General features: G+C 41.8%; 2 protein-coding genes across 2 annotated transcripts; both read left to right on the top strand.

Annotated features, from left to right (window-relative positions):
* Positions 1–268: 268 nt before the first annotated feature.
* LOC133008758 (uncharacterized protein DDB_G0271670-like) lies at positions 269–4,193 on the top strand (the record flags this gene model as incomplete). The annotated part of the gene is made up of 2 exons (XM_061076035.1): positions 269–621; positions 3,926–4,193. Coding segments are annotated over 2 exons (621 nt in total), but the record flags the coding sequence as incomplete, so codon positions are not given.
* A 1,125-nt stretch (positions 4,194–5,318) lies between these two features.
* rspry1 (ring finger and SPRY domain containing 1) lies at positions 5,319–17,173 on the top strand. The gene is made up of 15 exons (XM_061076015.1): positions 5,319–5,641; positions 6,497–7,118; positions 7,521–7,573; positions 9,833–9,945; positions 10,532–10,658; positions 11,302–11,360; positions 11,803–11,869; positions 12,074–12,205; positions 12,298–12,413; positions 12,522–12,665; positions 12,750–12,861; positions 13,511–13,613; positions 13,809–13,961; positions 14,499–14,603; positions 14,921–17,173. Exons 2-15 carry the CDS (start codon positions 6,721–6,723, stop codon positions 15,015–15,017), a joined length of 1,779 nt encoding a protein of 592 aa, XP_060931998.1. The 5' UTR covers positions 5,319–5,641; positions 6,497–6,720; the 3' UTR covers positions 15,018–17,173.
* The last annotated feature ends 311 nt before the right edge of the window (positions 17,174–17,484 follow it).

Genomic DNA, 17,484 nt, shown 5'->3' with positions numbered 1-17,484 from the left:
AAAGATGTGTTCGTTTATGAAAGTGATAACAGAGACATTATTGATTCATAATAATACTTCCTCCTCCTTCTCCTCTTCCTCCTCTTCCCCCTCCTCCCCTTCCTCCTCCTCCTCCTCTTCCTCCTCCTCCTCCTCCTCTTCCTCCTCCTCCTTCTCCACATCCTCCTCTTCCTACTCTTCCTCCTCCTCCTCCTCTTCCCCCTCCTCCTCTGTCTCTTCCTCTTCCTCCTCCTTCTCTTCCTCTTCCCCCTCCTCCTCTTCCTCCTCCTTCTCCTCCTCCTTCTCCTCTTCATCCTCATACTCCTCCTCTTCCTCCTCCTTTTCCTCCTCCTCTTCCTCCTCCTCCTCTTCCTACTCTTCCTCCTCCTCCCCCTCCTCCTCTTCTTCCTCCTCTTCCTCCTCCTCTACCTCCTCCTCCTTCTCCTCTTCATCCTCATACTCCTCCTCTTCCTCTTCCTTTTCCTCTTCCTCTTCCTCTTCCTCCTCCTCCTCTTCCTACTCTTCTTCCTCCTCCTCCTCCTCCTCCTCCTCCTCCTCCTCCTCCTCCTCCTCCTCCTCCTCCTCTTCTTCCTCCTCTTCCTCCTCCTCTACCTCCTCCTCCTCCTCCTCCTCCTCTTCCTCATCCTCTTCCTCCTCCTTTTCCTCTTCCTCCTCCTCCTTCAATAGCAATATTCATATAAAATATTGGGAGCGATGAAGTTTGTGGGTCACATTTTTTAAGTGTTAATATTAACATAAAATATTAGAAGCAGTGGAATAAAATAAAAACAGACGTGTCCTGTTTATCCAGGGTAATAACGGAACTCAGCAGTTTGAAGCTGTTGAAAAATGTGTCTTCTTCTTAATATTCATTTAAAACAGAAGAAGCAAGATCTAATAATGTCTCATAACAATGGGTGTAATCTTTGTATCTGGGGTAAAAAACATTACATTTACTTCCTCTTCACTTCCCTTTGCAAATGTAAAAGTAAACTTGCAAATGACACCTAATGTTTACACGTTTCCATGGTGACCAGGAGCCGTCTCTGAGCCCTGGCTGTAGCCAACGTAAGCATCAAGACCCAACACAGATAGTTCAGCTGCTCTACCGCGATTAAAGGTAAGTTTATTTATCTGCTAACAGACAGGAGATTGTGGGATTTAATTCAGAAAATGTTTAGTCAGTGATACTGTAAGTGTTGCCGTGTAAAGTTTGCTAATTTTGATATAACTTCAGTAGATATCCACGATTAGCTCAGCTGCATAGTTGAGCATTGAACAGGTTGCTACCGTTAACCACGACCTAAAAAGAGAAATATCCCTGTTGTATTTGTTTTGTTAGATACCTTAATATTACTTTAATACTTATTTTCAAGAAATTAAGAAATCCATTTATGAAAAATGTGTCATTCTTATCAAGCATGTGTGGCTTTTTAATGTAGCTGCCACTTGATGTTTGTGTTGATTACAGAGGTGTTCATTATGGAGGACCATACATGACTTAAGTATAAATAAATATATAAATGTAGAAATAAATACATAAATAAATAAATAAATAAAATAAAAAGTTAATTAATTAATTAATACAGAAATAAATAAATTAATACGTTAATAACAACAGAAATGTCTAAATAAATGTCTTCCACATTTATTTATTTATTTCTACATTTAATTATTTATTTATTTATAGTTAAGTCATGTATGGTCCTCCATAGTTCATGGGAGTAAAAAGAGAAATCACCTCTTCACCTCAGTTCAGTGTCTTTGGTTGAACTTGTTTTGTGTAATCTGAGGTTGGTGAAGAATTCTCATATCTTCTACAGGTTCTGCAGAGATGTCAGCTTCTCAAGATCAGCAGGTAGAAAATACATGTGCCAGCCCTGGAAACCCGGTGTTCACCTGCATGATGCCTCCAGCAGGGAAAGATGGACGACCATGGCTGAGAACAAAGCACCAGAACCCCCTGTACAGAACCTCATATGGCGACATCGGCCGTCTCCCGCCAACCTATGAAACCGCACCGTGTACTTTCCACCCGAAATCACAAAAGTTCTCTGCGGAGCTGGGCAGGGCCGGGCCGTATCGTGACACCTCCTTCAACACAGCGCTGGACCGCAGCCGAGTGAACGACTGCCCCAGTTTACATCACACCATCTAGATACACATGCATGAGAAAACCTTCTGTTCTGTCCTTTCCTTCCTGTAGTTTAGAGGAGACTAGTCTAAGTAAACAATGTAATAATGCCTTTTCAGTGTGAGAGCAACCTTAGTATTGGATAGTGAGCTACAGCTGTTTCATTACAGCATAAGGTCCGACCACATGAGATTATTCTTTCTTTAAACTAAATGAGACATTTCCTGAAACTGATTAAAATCTGTCGAGTGACTTTTATTCCATTTATTTATGGATATAACTCTGTCTGTCAGTGTTTCATTGCTAATGTGGATGCCACTTATTCTTTTTTTATATTCCCTATACCTTCAAACATATGATTTATAGTTCAGATTTTTAAATGTCTGGACATCAAATTGACCTGGACTCTTACCTGGTCCATGAACCTGGACACACTATTTTCTGATTCACATATCTGAATTACCTTGGGTTAGTGTTACCATGTTAGTATTAAATAAATGTGTATGTGACATTGAGTCTGAAAACACTGAGTCTCTTCTTCCTTGGTTATTCAATCAAAACATCCACCATATGCATTATAACCTCACATTTATATATATTGTTGTTCTGGACAATTATTCTTAACTGGATTCACATAGTTTAAAATATGACAACATGTGTTTTATAGAAACACTTTAAAACTTCTAGTTTCTGGCACAACTTGTTTTATTCATTCATTTAAACAGTTTTTCTTACAGTTCATGAAAGCAGCGTATTGAGGTTTTTTGTCAATGTCTTGACTGAGGGTTGCGTTCACTGACCTATAAGACAATTTGATTTCAGAGTATCTGGTTGACGTCTAACCTTAAACTCCTGTATTTGTTGACATTTATTAAAGCTTATGGATTTGCAGGGAAACATCTGTAAACATGGCGGCCCTCGGTGTAATAAAGACAATTTTCTTTAACTTTTGTTATAGTTTTAATTCTGAAGCTCTCTTCTCCTAAAACTTATTTCCTCAGAAAACAATATAGGAAAAAATGACAGACACACACTAAACAAAACAAAAAATCCCAGAAAGGTTTAAATAGTTTGTAAAGATTCAAGATTCAAGAGTTTATTATCAATTGCACCTCAATAACATTAATCAGGCGCTGTCATAGGCTCTCTTCTAGCAAAGCTCAAAGTTATTACAACCAAAGAAAATTAAAAATTTGTCTAAAATAGTATAAAATAGAATTTAAAAAAATTTAAAATAGAAAATTAAATATATATATCTAAATATATATATATATACAACTGAAGAAAAAACAGTAGTCTCCTCTTCCTCCTCCTCCTCCCCCTCCTCTTCCTCTTCCTCCTCCTCTTCTGCCTCCTCCTCCTCCTCTTCCTCCTCCTCCTCTTCCTCCCCCTCCTCTTCCTCTTCCTCCTCTTCTTCTCCTCTTCCTCCTCCTCCTTTTCCTCTTCCTCCTCCTATTCCTCTTCTTCCTCCTCTTCCTCCTCCTTCTCCTCTTCCTCCTCCTCCTCTTCCTCCTTCTCCTCCACCTCCTCCTCTTCCTCCCCCTCCTCTTCCTCTTCCTCTCCTTCTCTTCCTCCTCCTCTTTTGCCTCCTCCTCCTCCTTCTCCTTCTCCTCCACCTCCTCCTCCTCTTCCTCCCCCTCCTCTTCCTCTTCCTCTTCTTCTCCTCCTCTTCCTCCTCCTCTTCTGCCTCCTCCTCCTCCTTTTCCTTCTCCTCCTCTTCCTCCCCCTCCTCTTCCTCCAATTCTTCTCCTCTTCCTCCTCCTTCTCCTCTTCATCCTCCTACTCCTCCTCTTCCTCCTCCTTTTGTTCCACCTCCTCTTCCTCCTCTTCCTCCTCCTCCTCTTCTTCCTCCTCTTCCTCCTCCTCTTCTTCCTCCTCCTTTTCCTCTTCCTCCTCTTCCTCCTCTTCCTCCTCCTTTTCCTCCTCCTACTCCTCTTCTTCCTCCTCCTCCTCCTCTTCCTCCTCCTTCTCCTCCTCTTCTGCCTCCTCCTCCTCTTCCTCTTCCTCTTCCTCTTCCTCTTCCTCTTCCTCTTCCTCTTCCTCTTCCTCTTCCTCCTCCTTCTCCTCTTCCTCCTCCGCCTCCTCCTCCTCTTCCTCCTCCTACTTCTCCTCTTCCTCCTCCTTTTCTTCCTCCTCTTTGTCCTCCTCCTTTTTCTCTTCCTCCTCCTCCTTCTCCTCTTCATCCTCCCACTCCCCCTCTTCCTCCTCCTCTTCTTCCTCCTCCTCTTCTTCCTCCTCCTCCTCTTCCTCCTCCTTCTCCTCCTATGCCTCCTCTTCCTCCTCCTCCTCCTTCTCGTCTTCATCCTCCTACTCCTCCTCTTCCTCCTCCTTTTCTTCCTCCTCCTCTTCCTCCTCCTCCTCTTCATCCTCTTCCTCCTCCTCCTCTTCCTCCTCCTCCTTTTCCTCTTCATCCTCTTCCTCCTCCTTCTCCTCCTATTCCTCTTCTTCTTCCCTCTTCCTCCTCTTTCTCTTCCTCCTCCTTCTCCTCTTCCTCCTCTTCCTCTTCCTCCTCCTCCTTTTCCTCTTCATCCTCTTCCTCCTCCTTTTCCTCCTCCTATTCCTCTTCTTCTTCCCTCTTCCTCCTCTTTCTCTTCCTCTTCCTCCTCCTTCTCCTCTTCCTCCTCTTCCTCCTCCGCCTCCTCTTCATCCTCCTCCTCCTCCTCTTCCTCCTCCTCTTCCTCCTCCTCCTCCTTCTCCTCTTCATCCTCCTACTCCTCCTCCTCTTCATCCTCCTACTCCTCCTCTTCCCCCTCCTCTTCCTCCTCCTCTTCCTCCTCTTCCTCCTCCTCCTCCTCCTTCTCCTCTTCATCCTCCTTCTCCTCCTCTTCCCCCTCCTCTTCCTCCTCTTCCTCCTTCTCCTCTTCTTCCTCCTCTTCCTCCTCCTCTTCTTCCTCCTCCTTTTCATCTTCCTCCTCTTCCTCCTCCTTTTCCTCCTCCTACTCCTCTTCTTCCTCCTCCTCCTCCTCTTCCTTCTCCTCCTCTTCTGCCTCCTCCTCCTCTTCCTCCTCTTTCTCTTCCTCTTCCTCCTCCTTCTCCTCTTCCTCCTCCTCCTCCTTCTCCTCTTCATCCTTCTACTCCTCCTCTTCTTCCTCCTCTTCCTCCTCCTCTTCTTCTTCTTCCTCCTCCTCTTCTTCCTCCTCCTCCTCCTCTTCCTCCTCCTCTTCCTCCTCTTCCTCCTCCTCCTCCTCCTCCTCCGCATCAACAGCTGATGATGAGCAGCCTGTTAGCAGCCGACGCTACGAAACTTAGCATCAGCAGCTAGCGGCGCTTCGTCGTTAAATCGCGTTTAGAGGAGTTCGCCCCCCGTCACGTGAACGCGCTTTACCGGACGTGTGAACAACGTGTGTTGTGGAATATCAGCGGGTTGCGAGCACGTTCTTCGCCGGCTAAGTCACGTAAAGCGAACTCTCGTCGTTTTGACAGCAGGAGCGCCCCGCTAATTGGCTAGCTGCTAGCTGTTAGCCGGGTTAGCCGCTAGCCGACGCCAGCTGGCTAACCTGTTTGGTGAAACTACTCACACGCAAACACGTAAGTATGTGTTGAGGATGAAACAACACAACTAAGACCTGCGAGTAGTTTGTGACACTTGTTTTATTTTGAAGTATTGTAACACAATGCTGGTGACTGGCGGGTGGCTAGCTCGCTAGCTATCTAACTGGAGAGCTCTTATTTTGTCAACAAGGCTAATTTATATGCAGACATTTAGTAAATAATGATGATGCGAACACAAGGTGACTGTCAACAGGTTCAAACTGCAGGTCGTCGTGTTGTGGCTGCTTTGCTTCAGAGATTCAAAGCTATGTGGCTAATGTTGATTTTCTATTTGAGTTTTCACTCTTTTACTTCATTTGGGAATCGACCCTTTCTCTAGCGGTGTGTCTCACGTCCACCAGTTCTTTAGCTTTTTCTTCTTGCAGAGCACAATCAGCTCTTAGACTGTTAAATAAACAAGTCATTAGAACTCATCAGAATCAGAATCAGAAGTGTTTTATTGCCAAGTACGTTCACACATACAAGGAATTTGCTCTAGTTATTGGTGCAAACAAAGAACATAGAAACATAAAAACGCAATAAATACAACATGCATAGGAGAGCAATGAAAAATGGGAAACCAGTATATATTTACTCACTGTTTACTTCTTATTTACTCACTTTTTACCAATATTTATACAAAGTAACATTTATTTTTAGATAAACATTTCTGAATAAAAATATATAAAAAGTGAAGTAAAAAAGTGAAATGCTAAATGCCAAACAGTTAACAGTGTCATATTGCAATATGCAATGTAATGCAGTATAAGTATATACTAATATAATATAATATGATATGATATAATGTGCAGAGTTTAACTTGTCTCTTGTTTCTTTGTGTTGCTTCCACAGCTGTGTCTGCCCAGACAGACAACTGGACCTGAATCTGTCAGATGATGTTCAGGGTTGATCTCGATGCATCACCTGACCCTGACTCCTGGTCCGTTTAAACTAGCGATACGTTAGTTCTCCCCAAACAATCCCACACCTCTGCTTGGCAACACTATGGTCATTGACACTAACTCCACCCAGCCCACCGGGGCAAGAGTCCCCCTAATGCAAGCCCTCCAGATGATATGATAGTAGCAGCTTGGATCACTTTCTGTGCCTGCAGGAGCCTTGCAAAGGTTCTGCTCTTCCTTTCCTCCTCAAACTCCCTTCCCCCATTCTGGGAGACCCTTGCCAGTGTGGTCTCCAGCTCTGGAACCATGGGTAACAGCTGTGTGTGCCGGGAGGATAGTGACTTGGAGGACCATCACCACGGGTCGTCGAGGGTGACCCGGGGACAAGCCAGACGGGTGGATCACGGTACAGGTGGAGGTTCTGACGCTGGTGAGGCAAGGAGCAGTCGGCCGAGGGATCCAGTCCGGCCGCCGCGCCGAGGACGAGGGCCACATGAGCCACGGCGGAAGAAGCAGAACGTGGACGGCCTGGTGCTGGACACACTGGCTGTCATCAGGACACTTGTGGACAAGTAAGTCTAGTCGTGGGCGGAGGAAGAGTCAGAGTGGGCTGTACAGTTAAATTAATATTCTGTAGTTAAAGAGTGTTTGTTGTGAGATCTCACAATGTCTCATCCAACTAAAATACATATGAAACAGAGTTGTAAGTACCTGCTGCTAAGAGAGGACTGTAACACGCAGACTTTACCTTCCTGATCAATGTCAAAAAGTTATTTTAAAAGTTTGAATACTTTCAAAATACCTCTTCGATTTACATGTTGATAGATATGCACTTAGAATTTGAGTAGTTAGACTAGTAGCAGTGCCCGGTATCAAGTTGTTCAGGTAAATTGAGTCCACACGCATCACTAAGTGCAGAGCTGAGTTTGTGATGTGCAGCCTGTTAACATATTCTGTGGTCTGTTTTATTTCAGCGATCAAGAGCCGCCCTACTCCATGATCACTTTGCATGAGATGGCAGAGACGGGTAAGAACATTAAAACACACAATGAACAAAGGCTGTTGTAAACAAAAGACACAGCTTTGAGGTTCAAAATAAGCAAATACTACAGAGATAGGATGGGTTTGTTTGACTAATGTGTGAAAGAGACAGTGTCAAACTGGAGGAAGAGGAGAGAGGCTGCAACATCACCTGTGTTGTGCTGCTTACTATCCTGCTGCAATACTGCTGCCTCAGCTTTTCTCCAGCTTAGAGGAACATTACATCACCTTGGGAAGGGACATGACCTACACTGCAGACATCATGTGATGGCTACTACGTGTGAACTTTGTATAAATAGAATTTTGGTTTTGCTCTACTGAGCAGAAAGTTAATAGAACATTGCAGCTGGTATCCTCTGTTTTGCTGACAGTTACTGACTGATCCTTGATAGAGTTTGAGTGTATTTGAACATATCAGGGTTCGTAGGGTCATGGAAAACCTGGAAAAGTCATAGAATTTTAAAATGTGTTTTTCCAGGCCTGGAAAAGTCATGGAAAAAAGAATCTCCCAAAAGTTATGGAAATTTGTTATATTCATATTTTCATGTCGTTTTCATTTACGCTGAGTTTTAAATAATTCATATGCTTTTAAAGAAATACTCTTAAAATAGAGGTATACTTGGGTTTGTGTCATTTAAGGTATACTGTATGCCTTGGAATTCTCATTGTTAGTTTGAATACTACATTGTCACTTTTTTGCGTATACACCGAGATTTCCCAAAATGTTCGGTCGTGGAAATTTGGTTTAAAGTTATTGAAAAGTCATGGAAAAGTCATGGAAATCCATTGGTCAAAATGTGTATGAACCCTGACATATGTTTAAGTGTTTTTGGTTTATTGTGTGTTTGCTTTCTTGCATGTGGTCAATAACTCTCTCATGCTGTGTGTGTGTGTGTGTTTGTGTGAGAGAGAGTTGTGTGAACGCTTATGTGTTAGCTTGGGCCTTGTGTCATGCACATATGGTGTTTGATGCTCAACATGGAGTGGTGTTGTGTGGCTTCACAACAACCAAGCTGGGTATTGGCTTGCAGTGCAGATATAGAACTCTGAAGGCAGCGAAGCAGCAAGTCAAGTCAGCCGGAGAGTCACTTTTCTGCCACCATCATACATTATTCATAAGCCCCTTGGCTCTCATAAGTGATATGGTTAGGGAGAGTGTGTTTGTTACTGAGTCATCTAATGGACAGGAAACGGGTGCTTTTCCATTTGTGATGCATCCAGTGCTCGTAATGCAGGAGACTGACTCAGCACAGTTCAGTAATCTTTGTGTTATCTGGTTTCATTTGGCAATTTATCATGAACAAATGATCCAGAGAGGAGAAGCGTCTGTCTTTAGAGGAATATACTGAAAAACAATGCAAACACATATGATATATAATGAATGTTTTTATCAAGTCTTCAATAATACTCATGGTTTTACCTAACATTGTCCCCTCAAAATTCAAGAGAAAATATTCCTCTACAAATATGTTGTCACCTTGTATTAGCAAGTATAAATTCAATGCTAGGTAGATCTTGTAAAAGGTTTCACCTTAACAAGCTTACAGGGATATTGAAATGTGTGCACTTTAATCCCCGAGGCTATGAAATTAGGTGAAGGCGTTGACTTCATGAATATGATGGATAGGGTTTCCATAACTATGCAACAGGAAATAAAATTCCTCAAACTGCACCACTGTCTATGTCAAAGAGAAATGAGAGATGAAAGCTTTGGACGATAACTGAGCGTATCAACCTCAGGTCTTGGAGAAAAGTCTATTGGAGCAACAGAATATGTTTTTCATTTTTCATCTAAAGGGGGGGGGGGGGCGGAAGTAATACTGGAGGCAGTGTGGTTACAAATGAGAATTTTCATATTGTCTGTGCCTGCCTTTAAATTTCCATATTGGCCAGAGATGGATTGAGAAATAAAAATTGTGTTTGGAATAGAAATGGACATCACCTGGACAAATATTCATGGTTCAGGAAGAATAAAGAGTATATTGTATACTTGACTATAAGATTTACTCCCTTATGAACTGTGAGATTGAAAGATGCTATTTCTGGATGAGTATAATTTGGTCTACTGAAATGCACCTAAACCCATAATAAGGCGTATTAAATATTGAGACAATGGTTTGCTTAATGCTTTATGCAGCCATCCAGAGTTATGTATCATAGTTGTATATAATATGATTTATTTGAGTCATTAGATAATTGCGGTCACATAAATTTTAAATTAAACCTTTCTTCTTTCCTCCCTCAGATGACGGTTGGCTGGAGGTCGTCCAATCTCTGATTCGAGTGATCCCATTGGACGATCCGCTAGGCCCTGCAGTGATCACCCTTCTTTTGGATGAGTGCCCCTTGCCCACCAAGGTTAGTCTTTCATACATGCATGGATAGATATTCAGGAGGATGCTTGTCCTCATACTTTGTATTGTTGAGCTTGTCACTGCTCAATCTGACAACTATAGAGCAAGGAGTCATGTTGTGGTGACGACACAGGTAACATCAAGTCTACAATTATAAGAGTTTGTCCCTGTTAATAAAGTCAGTTTTATTATTGTCACCTCTTTCTTTCCCTGGTAGCAACAGCAAGTGTGTGTTTGGTCTTGCTTTTGTGTCCTGGTGGGACCTTTTAAACTGAATACACAACAACACATGGGTACTTGTGCCACTTGGGGGCAAATCTAGGTCCACTGGTGTCCTAGCTTGTGATGTTCAAAGTAGAATTGATAAGTGAATGCATTATATCAATAAGTTTCCCCCACAGGGGTAATGGAACAAACATTTGAGTGTGTGTCCCCTTTCTACTGTATTTTCACCCACACATGACTTTACTGGTTTGACTTTGAAGTATTGAGATCCTTTATCTCCATCCTCTCAAACCTTTCCTTATTATTCATTGAAGCTGTGTGCGTGTGACCCTCAGTAGGATAACTGGTCTCTATCCTCTCTCTAGGATGCTTTGCAGAAGCTCTCGGACATGTTGAGTCTGAGTTCGGCTGTAGCACAACAGGATGCACTTAACCCCGCGAAACACAGAAACACCACAGCTGTCCTGGGATGTCTGGCAGAGAAACTGGCCGGTACAGTCCACTTTAACACACTTGATTTATTTTTTCAAATCCTCAAGCCAATATTCTTGTTCTTTCACTCTCTGTTTTGCTATGTTACTTGCTCACCATGATCATGTAGAGTCTTGAAATCAAACCAAGACACTGATTGCAAAAGCAAAAGGTGTGTTTGTGTGTGAGTCAATTAACGAGAACGTTGCATTAACCTTTGCTCAATTCCTAATCCTGTGTTAAAGAAGTAGACTGTTATTATCCAGAGGGATACCTATTCTTTTTGTGTCTTGTTGTAGTTTGTTTGTAATTTTATTACGTCAGAAAATCTTTATTTTGTCAAAAACAATAGATACAGAACAGCAATTGTCATGAAAATCAAGGAGCAGCTTTACTTTCTAAGTTAGGAAAACACTGAATACTGTAGACTGAGGTTTAAATACAAACCAACTGATAAACAGATATAGAGAAGCTGAAAAAGGTTTTCACAGCCTTCTGATTATCCACAATTATACATTTATTTTGCTCGGAAACAACTAGTTAAGTACAGAAGTTAAAAATAATTCATCATAATTCCTTGTTTGGGTGGGACAGAAACAGACTTGAAGTAAAGTTTATTTTTAAAACTGGTCTTTTTCACACACAATTTTGCTCTCTATCTCAGGACCAGCCAGTATCGGACTGTTGAGCCCTGGAACCCTTGAGTATCTTCTGGAGAGCCTGGTGAGCAAACATACACACACCCAGTCCGCTGTCTGCGTGATAATGATTCATTTTGTGGAAAGGTGAAACACTCAATTGCTTAATTTTAATCCACTGTTTTTGCCTTTTCAAACTGGGCTTGTCAGCACATGGCTTTCTCCTACTGATAAATCAAGAAATCTTGTCTTTCTGTTTAACCTACGATTTTCTCAACAACTACTCATGTGCTCATTGTCAACGTTAAGGGTCACAAAGCAAAATTCTGTGTTGAATGAGTGGTTGTTGAGAAAATCAAAGGACGGACAGAAAGAAAAACAGAGAACTCAATTTACTTGTGTGTAATTTCCACAACAGAAGTTAGTGTTCTGGTGTTGACCGTGTATTAACACCAGCTGTGTAATTGTTGTGTGTTTGAATGAAAAGTAATTAAATTAATTCCAAGTGCTTGTACGTCTTCCTGCAGAGTTCTGAGGCTCATCCCACTGTCATGCTGTTTGCTCTCATCGCTTTGGAGAAGTTCTCCCAGACCAGTAGGTTCACTCACTGTATCATGAAGCCATTATAAAAAGCACAAACTAATGATGAGAAATTTGAACACGAATGACGTCTATGCAAAATAGAACAGAAAGTGACCTTGACCTCAAATCAGTGACCTGCTGTCTTTCCTACTATTTTTAAATTGTGTCGTTTAGTTATTTCTTCGCACAATTCTCATGCTTGCTTCTTGCCCTCAGGTGAGAACAAACTGACAGTGTCCCAGTCTTGTATCAGTAATCGACTCTCTGTCCTGGAGTCGTGGTCAGAACATCCCGACTACTTGAAGAGGCAGGTGGGATTCTGTTCACAGTGGAGCCTCGACAATTTGTGTGAGTAGCCCCATGTTTTCAAAACTGTATATGTTTCCTGAAGAGTCTCTTTCATCAGGAATATGTGAGAAAGAAACTTGTTGTCTCTCCAGTTCTTAAGGATGGTCGTCAATTCACCTACGAGAAGGTCAACCTCACTAATATCAACGCCATGCTGAACAGCAACGACGTCAGCGAGTACCTCAAGATTTCCCCCTCTGGGCTGGAGGTTTGTCTGGTTCTAATTTTACTTGTTTTACTCATTGACAAAATATAAATGTTTTTCACTAATCTATATTAAAACTGATTTTTATCTTATTCTTGTTCCCTTCATCAGGCTCGATGTGACGCCTCTTCCTTTGAGAGCGTGCGTTGTACGTTTTGTGTGGATTCAGGCGTTTGGTACTATGAGGTGACGGTCATCACGTCAGGCGTGATGCAAATCGGATGGGCCACCAAGGACAGCAAGTTCCTCAACCATGTAATCCTCCTCAGTCTGTTTTTAATTTTGAATCTATGTTTGTTCTCTGCAGACACAAACTTAAGTATTCTGTATATTCCACAGGAGGGATATGGAATTGGAGATGATGAATACTCGTGTGCGTACGATGGCTGCAGGCAGCTCATCTGGTACAACGCTCGCAGTAAACCTCACTCTCATCCCTGCTGGAAAGAGGGTATGCTCCACACACACACACACACACACATAAACACACAATTATTAAGTAGGACTACTAATTAGTTAATTATAAACGAGAAAGAAATTTGAAAAGTATAACAAAAGAGACACGTTTAAATCAACACTTTTTAACCTTATAACAGCAGCTTCAAAATGAGTTTGATGGTTCACTGAGCTGGAACATGGAGAATGTTTCCTCTTTCATTCCCACTCCTCTTCCTGAGTGTCTGTTCTTACTCCATGAAACTTTGGTGAGTGGGTACGAGAAATGCTACGAGAAATGCTGAACTACAGATCAGTTAAAAAGATTTGGAAGTCATCAAAACCAATGTTTATCTCCAATATTCAGCCAAGAAACTTTTAAAATATGGGGAATTCGCTTGGAGACAGAACCCAAAGGAATGCATCACCATGTGTGTCTGCAGAGGGTGCTGCTGCTCAGTAAAAGTTGTGTAGTGTTGCTCTAACCGTCAGACTTGTGTGCTTAGAAACTGATTCATTTAGTGTCTCTATAGTGTGATTGTGATGATTGAGTGTGATTTTTAGGGCCCACACGCTGTCACCACCAGTGTTAACGCCCTGGTTTACCTCCCACATAGAGGGATAATAGGAATAGCATTTTGAGACTACATGTGTGTCGTGTGTAGGAGATGCCATTGGCTTCCTGTTGGACCTCAGCAAGAAGCAGATGATCTTTTATCTAAATGGACATCAGCTGCCACCAGAGAAACAGGTCTTCTCATCGGCCACGTGAGTCCACACAGTCACCTTCTGGATTCTGGTCACCTTTTCTATTGTTGTTCTGTAGCACTGGTTTCACTTCTTTCCTCTCTATTTCTTCTCTTTCTCTCCTTCCTTGCTTTGCTTATCTCCTTTCTTTGTCCTATTCCTCCTCCTCTCAACTGAACCCCCATGTTTTCTTCCCTTCTCTTATGTCTCTGTCAGGTCGGGTTTCTTCGCTGCAGCCAGCTTCATGTCATACCAGCAGTGTGAGTTTAACTTTGGGGCCAAGCCTTTCCGTCACCCACCCTCGGTCAAGTTCAGCACCTTCAACGACTTCGCTGCACTGCTGCCCAGTGAAAAGATCATCCTCCCCAGGTACCAAGTAAAACTGCTCCTCACAGTGATTTGTATGACTGTGTCTAAAATAGACGACACACTGACCGCTTGGGAAACCATGTGTAATCTGATGTCTTACCCAGTCTCCCTAGAGCCAGTGAATCATGTGGTTACACACAGGGTTCAACTCGTAGGTAGGACACGATAGGAACATGACTCAACGTTTGGGGTTTTTCCAGTGTACAGAGCATTTTCATTACTCTTTCACTACTGCTATTAATTTACACCTACACCTCTAAATAGCTGCTTCTTTGGCCACACTGCCTGCATCCTCTTTAGCAAATAGAGAAGCTCTAATTACAAGACGCACAGAGGGAGTTTAACTTCATTCTCTGCCATTATTCCACTACATCCCTATGTAGCATGTTGTTGCTTACAGCTATCGCAATGCAGAACAAGTACATCATGACGATCTGTACTGCTAAAATGTAATTTCAGTCCACACAAGAAAAGCAGATTTAAATAGATGTCTGTCAATGGTAATATTCATTAGTTTTGTGTGTGTATGTTTTCTAGACATCGCCGTCTGGCCTTACTAAAGCAGGTTAGCATCCGGGACAACTGCTGCACACTGTGTTGTGACGTTATGGCCGACACGGAGCTGCGGCCCTGTGGACATGGGTATGTATACATCTGATTTATCATCTTTGTACATTTTTTGCAAATTTCTAAAAAAAGAATTTGGCCGAGAGGCTTGAGGATGACGTCCTATCCAATCTGCCCGGTTTGAGAGGATCCGTCAAGAAGAATTAGATAAACGTATCAAATCCAGATGCAAAGCTTGTAGAGACTTGTTCAAGACTCAAAACGGCTGCTTCTACAAAGTACTAAATACTTTAAAAGCATCTGCTACCTTGGACAAAACTTTATTTATTTACAATTAAATGAGGATAATAGAATCTTCTTTAATGTTGTTTTTTTCCTCCATGTTTTTCCAGTGGTATGTGTATGGAGTGTGCCTTACAGTTAGAGACGTGCCCCTTGTGCCGCCAGGACATCCAGACCCGAGTAAGACTCATTGCACATGTCTCCTGACACACTTCCTGTCCCTCCTCCGGTAAGGAGAGACATGCAAGCCCAACAGCCTCCTCCTCCTCCTCTAATCCCCTCCCATCCAATGGGGCTGCGAGGATGGTGCCACAATGCTGTGATGACGCCAGAACTGTGAGTTCTGGTCAGAGGAGACGGCGACGGAGGGGTGGAGAGAAGAAAGAGAGGAAATAAGAGGAGGGGAATCGAACCACAGCTGGATCCCTCATTAACCTGTATCTCCTCTTTTTGTATCGTTCTGACGCCTCCTTGCAGAAGCTGGGCCAAGAATCTTCATCTTCTACAGACAGTGTGTTTGTCAGATTTATTTAAAAATATAAGAAAAGAGCAGGCGCGAGGAGCAGAAACAATTTGACCAGATTAAAGACAGAACCATCTTCTCATCTGCAGCTCCCCCCCATCAAGTTATCAGAAACAAGGCACCCGCTGCGCTTTCAGCACAGAGGCTACAGCTATTTAATCCCCCCCATGCACACGTCTGCAAATCTGAAAGGGGCGGATAGCTGGAAAGAAAGCTGCCTGCAGTACAGTATTAAAGCCACGGTACAGATAAATCCGAGATGTATCACGTATGTCATGTTTTTGGGTATAGATATTCGAATTGTGTTGTTCTTGAGGTAGCATTTTCATTCTTTTCTCAAGGTTGTACCAAAACCTCTCCTTTTAATCTGCTTCACTGTCTGTACTGATTAATCGCCCAGTGGGTGTTCGCCTTCAGAAAGATATTCTAGAACTTACTCCTTGTGTAAAAGAACTTCAAATTTGCAGGATTATTCCTCGAGTGAAGTTTTCTGATTTGAAGTTATTTACAAAAGATGTTTAAACTCAAATCAGTGGTGGAACAAGAGAGAAAATAAATGCCATATTTCTTTCTTTTTTAGAAACGGTAAAGACACTACATACTTGAATCTCTATTAGGACTAACTGATTTTCAGCGTGGCTGACCCTGCTGCTTTTTGTGCTGTAGTCTTTGCTCAGATGTCGATCTTTACATGTGTATGTTGCAACCACAAGAAAATAAATACACAGGGATTCAGATTTACAGAGACTTCATCTGTAAAATGAAAAGTTTTTTCACCCCAATTTTAATATTTGAGGAGCCAGTGTGAGGGACGTGTGCGTCAGTGAACCTTCACGCACCACCTCTGAAGTTCTTCATGGATTTCTTGGTTGCAGCAGCGAAACAAAGTCTTAATTTTAGTTTGTGATCACACAAACACGTGTGTCTGTATAAAGACGATATTTTCAATCCACAAGATGTGATTACATTTTGTTTTAGATGGCTGGAAACTACAGCAGATCTTGTTGATCATCACCTGATCAGTAAATCCTTTAAAACAAATGTGAATTGTCTTTACTCTTCATCAGTTTACTGAACACCCCACGGTCAATCTTAAGATGGGTTCATACTTGAAATAAATTTGCAAAGAAACGGTGACATGGCCTAAACTTTTTGATATTTCTTGCAGGGTTGATCTTTTCAGACTCGAGGTTTATCCTTCCCTCTCTCCTCTATGTAACACTGCACTTCTCTCTGCTCTTTTCTTTTCTCCATCTTTCTCCCTGTGTCTTCAGTCGTGTGTTTTCCATCTATCTCTCTGTCTATCCTTTACTTGAAGCATCTCTTGGTTGACGGAAAGAGATTTATCTTTTGGAAACGGGTGACAAGATGAACATGAGACTTCGATTTACGGGAATATCCTGTTTGTGTGATTAAAAAGAGAATTTAACGACAATTCAAATTAACAGAACACTGAAAATTTTCAAATTTACTTCAGTCAAATTGTTTATGAAAGAGTTTTTACTCAACCAAATTGCATGAGCAAGGTCTGTAATATCATTTAGACTATACTGGAATGGTTTATTAAAGATAACATGCATATCTCAGTATAACAATTGACTGCTCTGTTCCCTGTTTGCTACCTTGTATTTCCTGGAGCACCTTACACATGCAAGTGAAAGAAATTATATGGTTGTCCCCATGGTTGGAGATGAACTTCATGATTGTAAAGAATAAGTTGTGAGCTGTATTTAAAACATCTATAAAGGAATTTTGCCTCGGAGTTCCCAAAGATGTGATTTATTGACGAATTGCTGTTTCCTGGATTGTGATATTTGTAATAAATGTATGTTCATGCTTATGTTTTTTTGTATGACTGTGTGATGCTTATATATATTAATAAAATAATAAATATTAAAATTACATAAATTATATTGATTATAACTAATAACATTATATATATTTTATTTTTTTTCCACAGGGTTCGGTTGAGGATTAAGTAGGTGTTATTATATTAGGGTATGTGAATTTACTTATTTTTTAATAATATATGTAATTAGGGGATTTAGACTGAGTTTATTTTCTGATCCACACGCCGTAGCAGAAGGGGGCGGTAATGCGCCTATAGCTGGAGGAGAAGAAGCAACAGAAGAAGAGTTGGTGAAGGAACCA

Source organism: Limanda limanda, chromosome 8 (assembly GCF_963576545.1).
Source record: "Limanda limanda chromosome 8, fLimLim1.1, whole genome shotgun sequence".
In the NCBI taxonomy this organism is placed as follows: domain Eukaryota; kingdom Metazoa; phylum Chordata; class Actinopteri; order Pleuronectiformes; family Pleuronectidae; genus Limanda; species Limanda limanda.
Note: the sequence above shows the minus strand (reverse complement) of the source record. Positions and strands in the feature narration are given on the sequence as shown.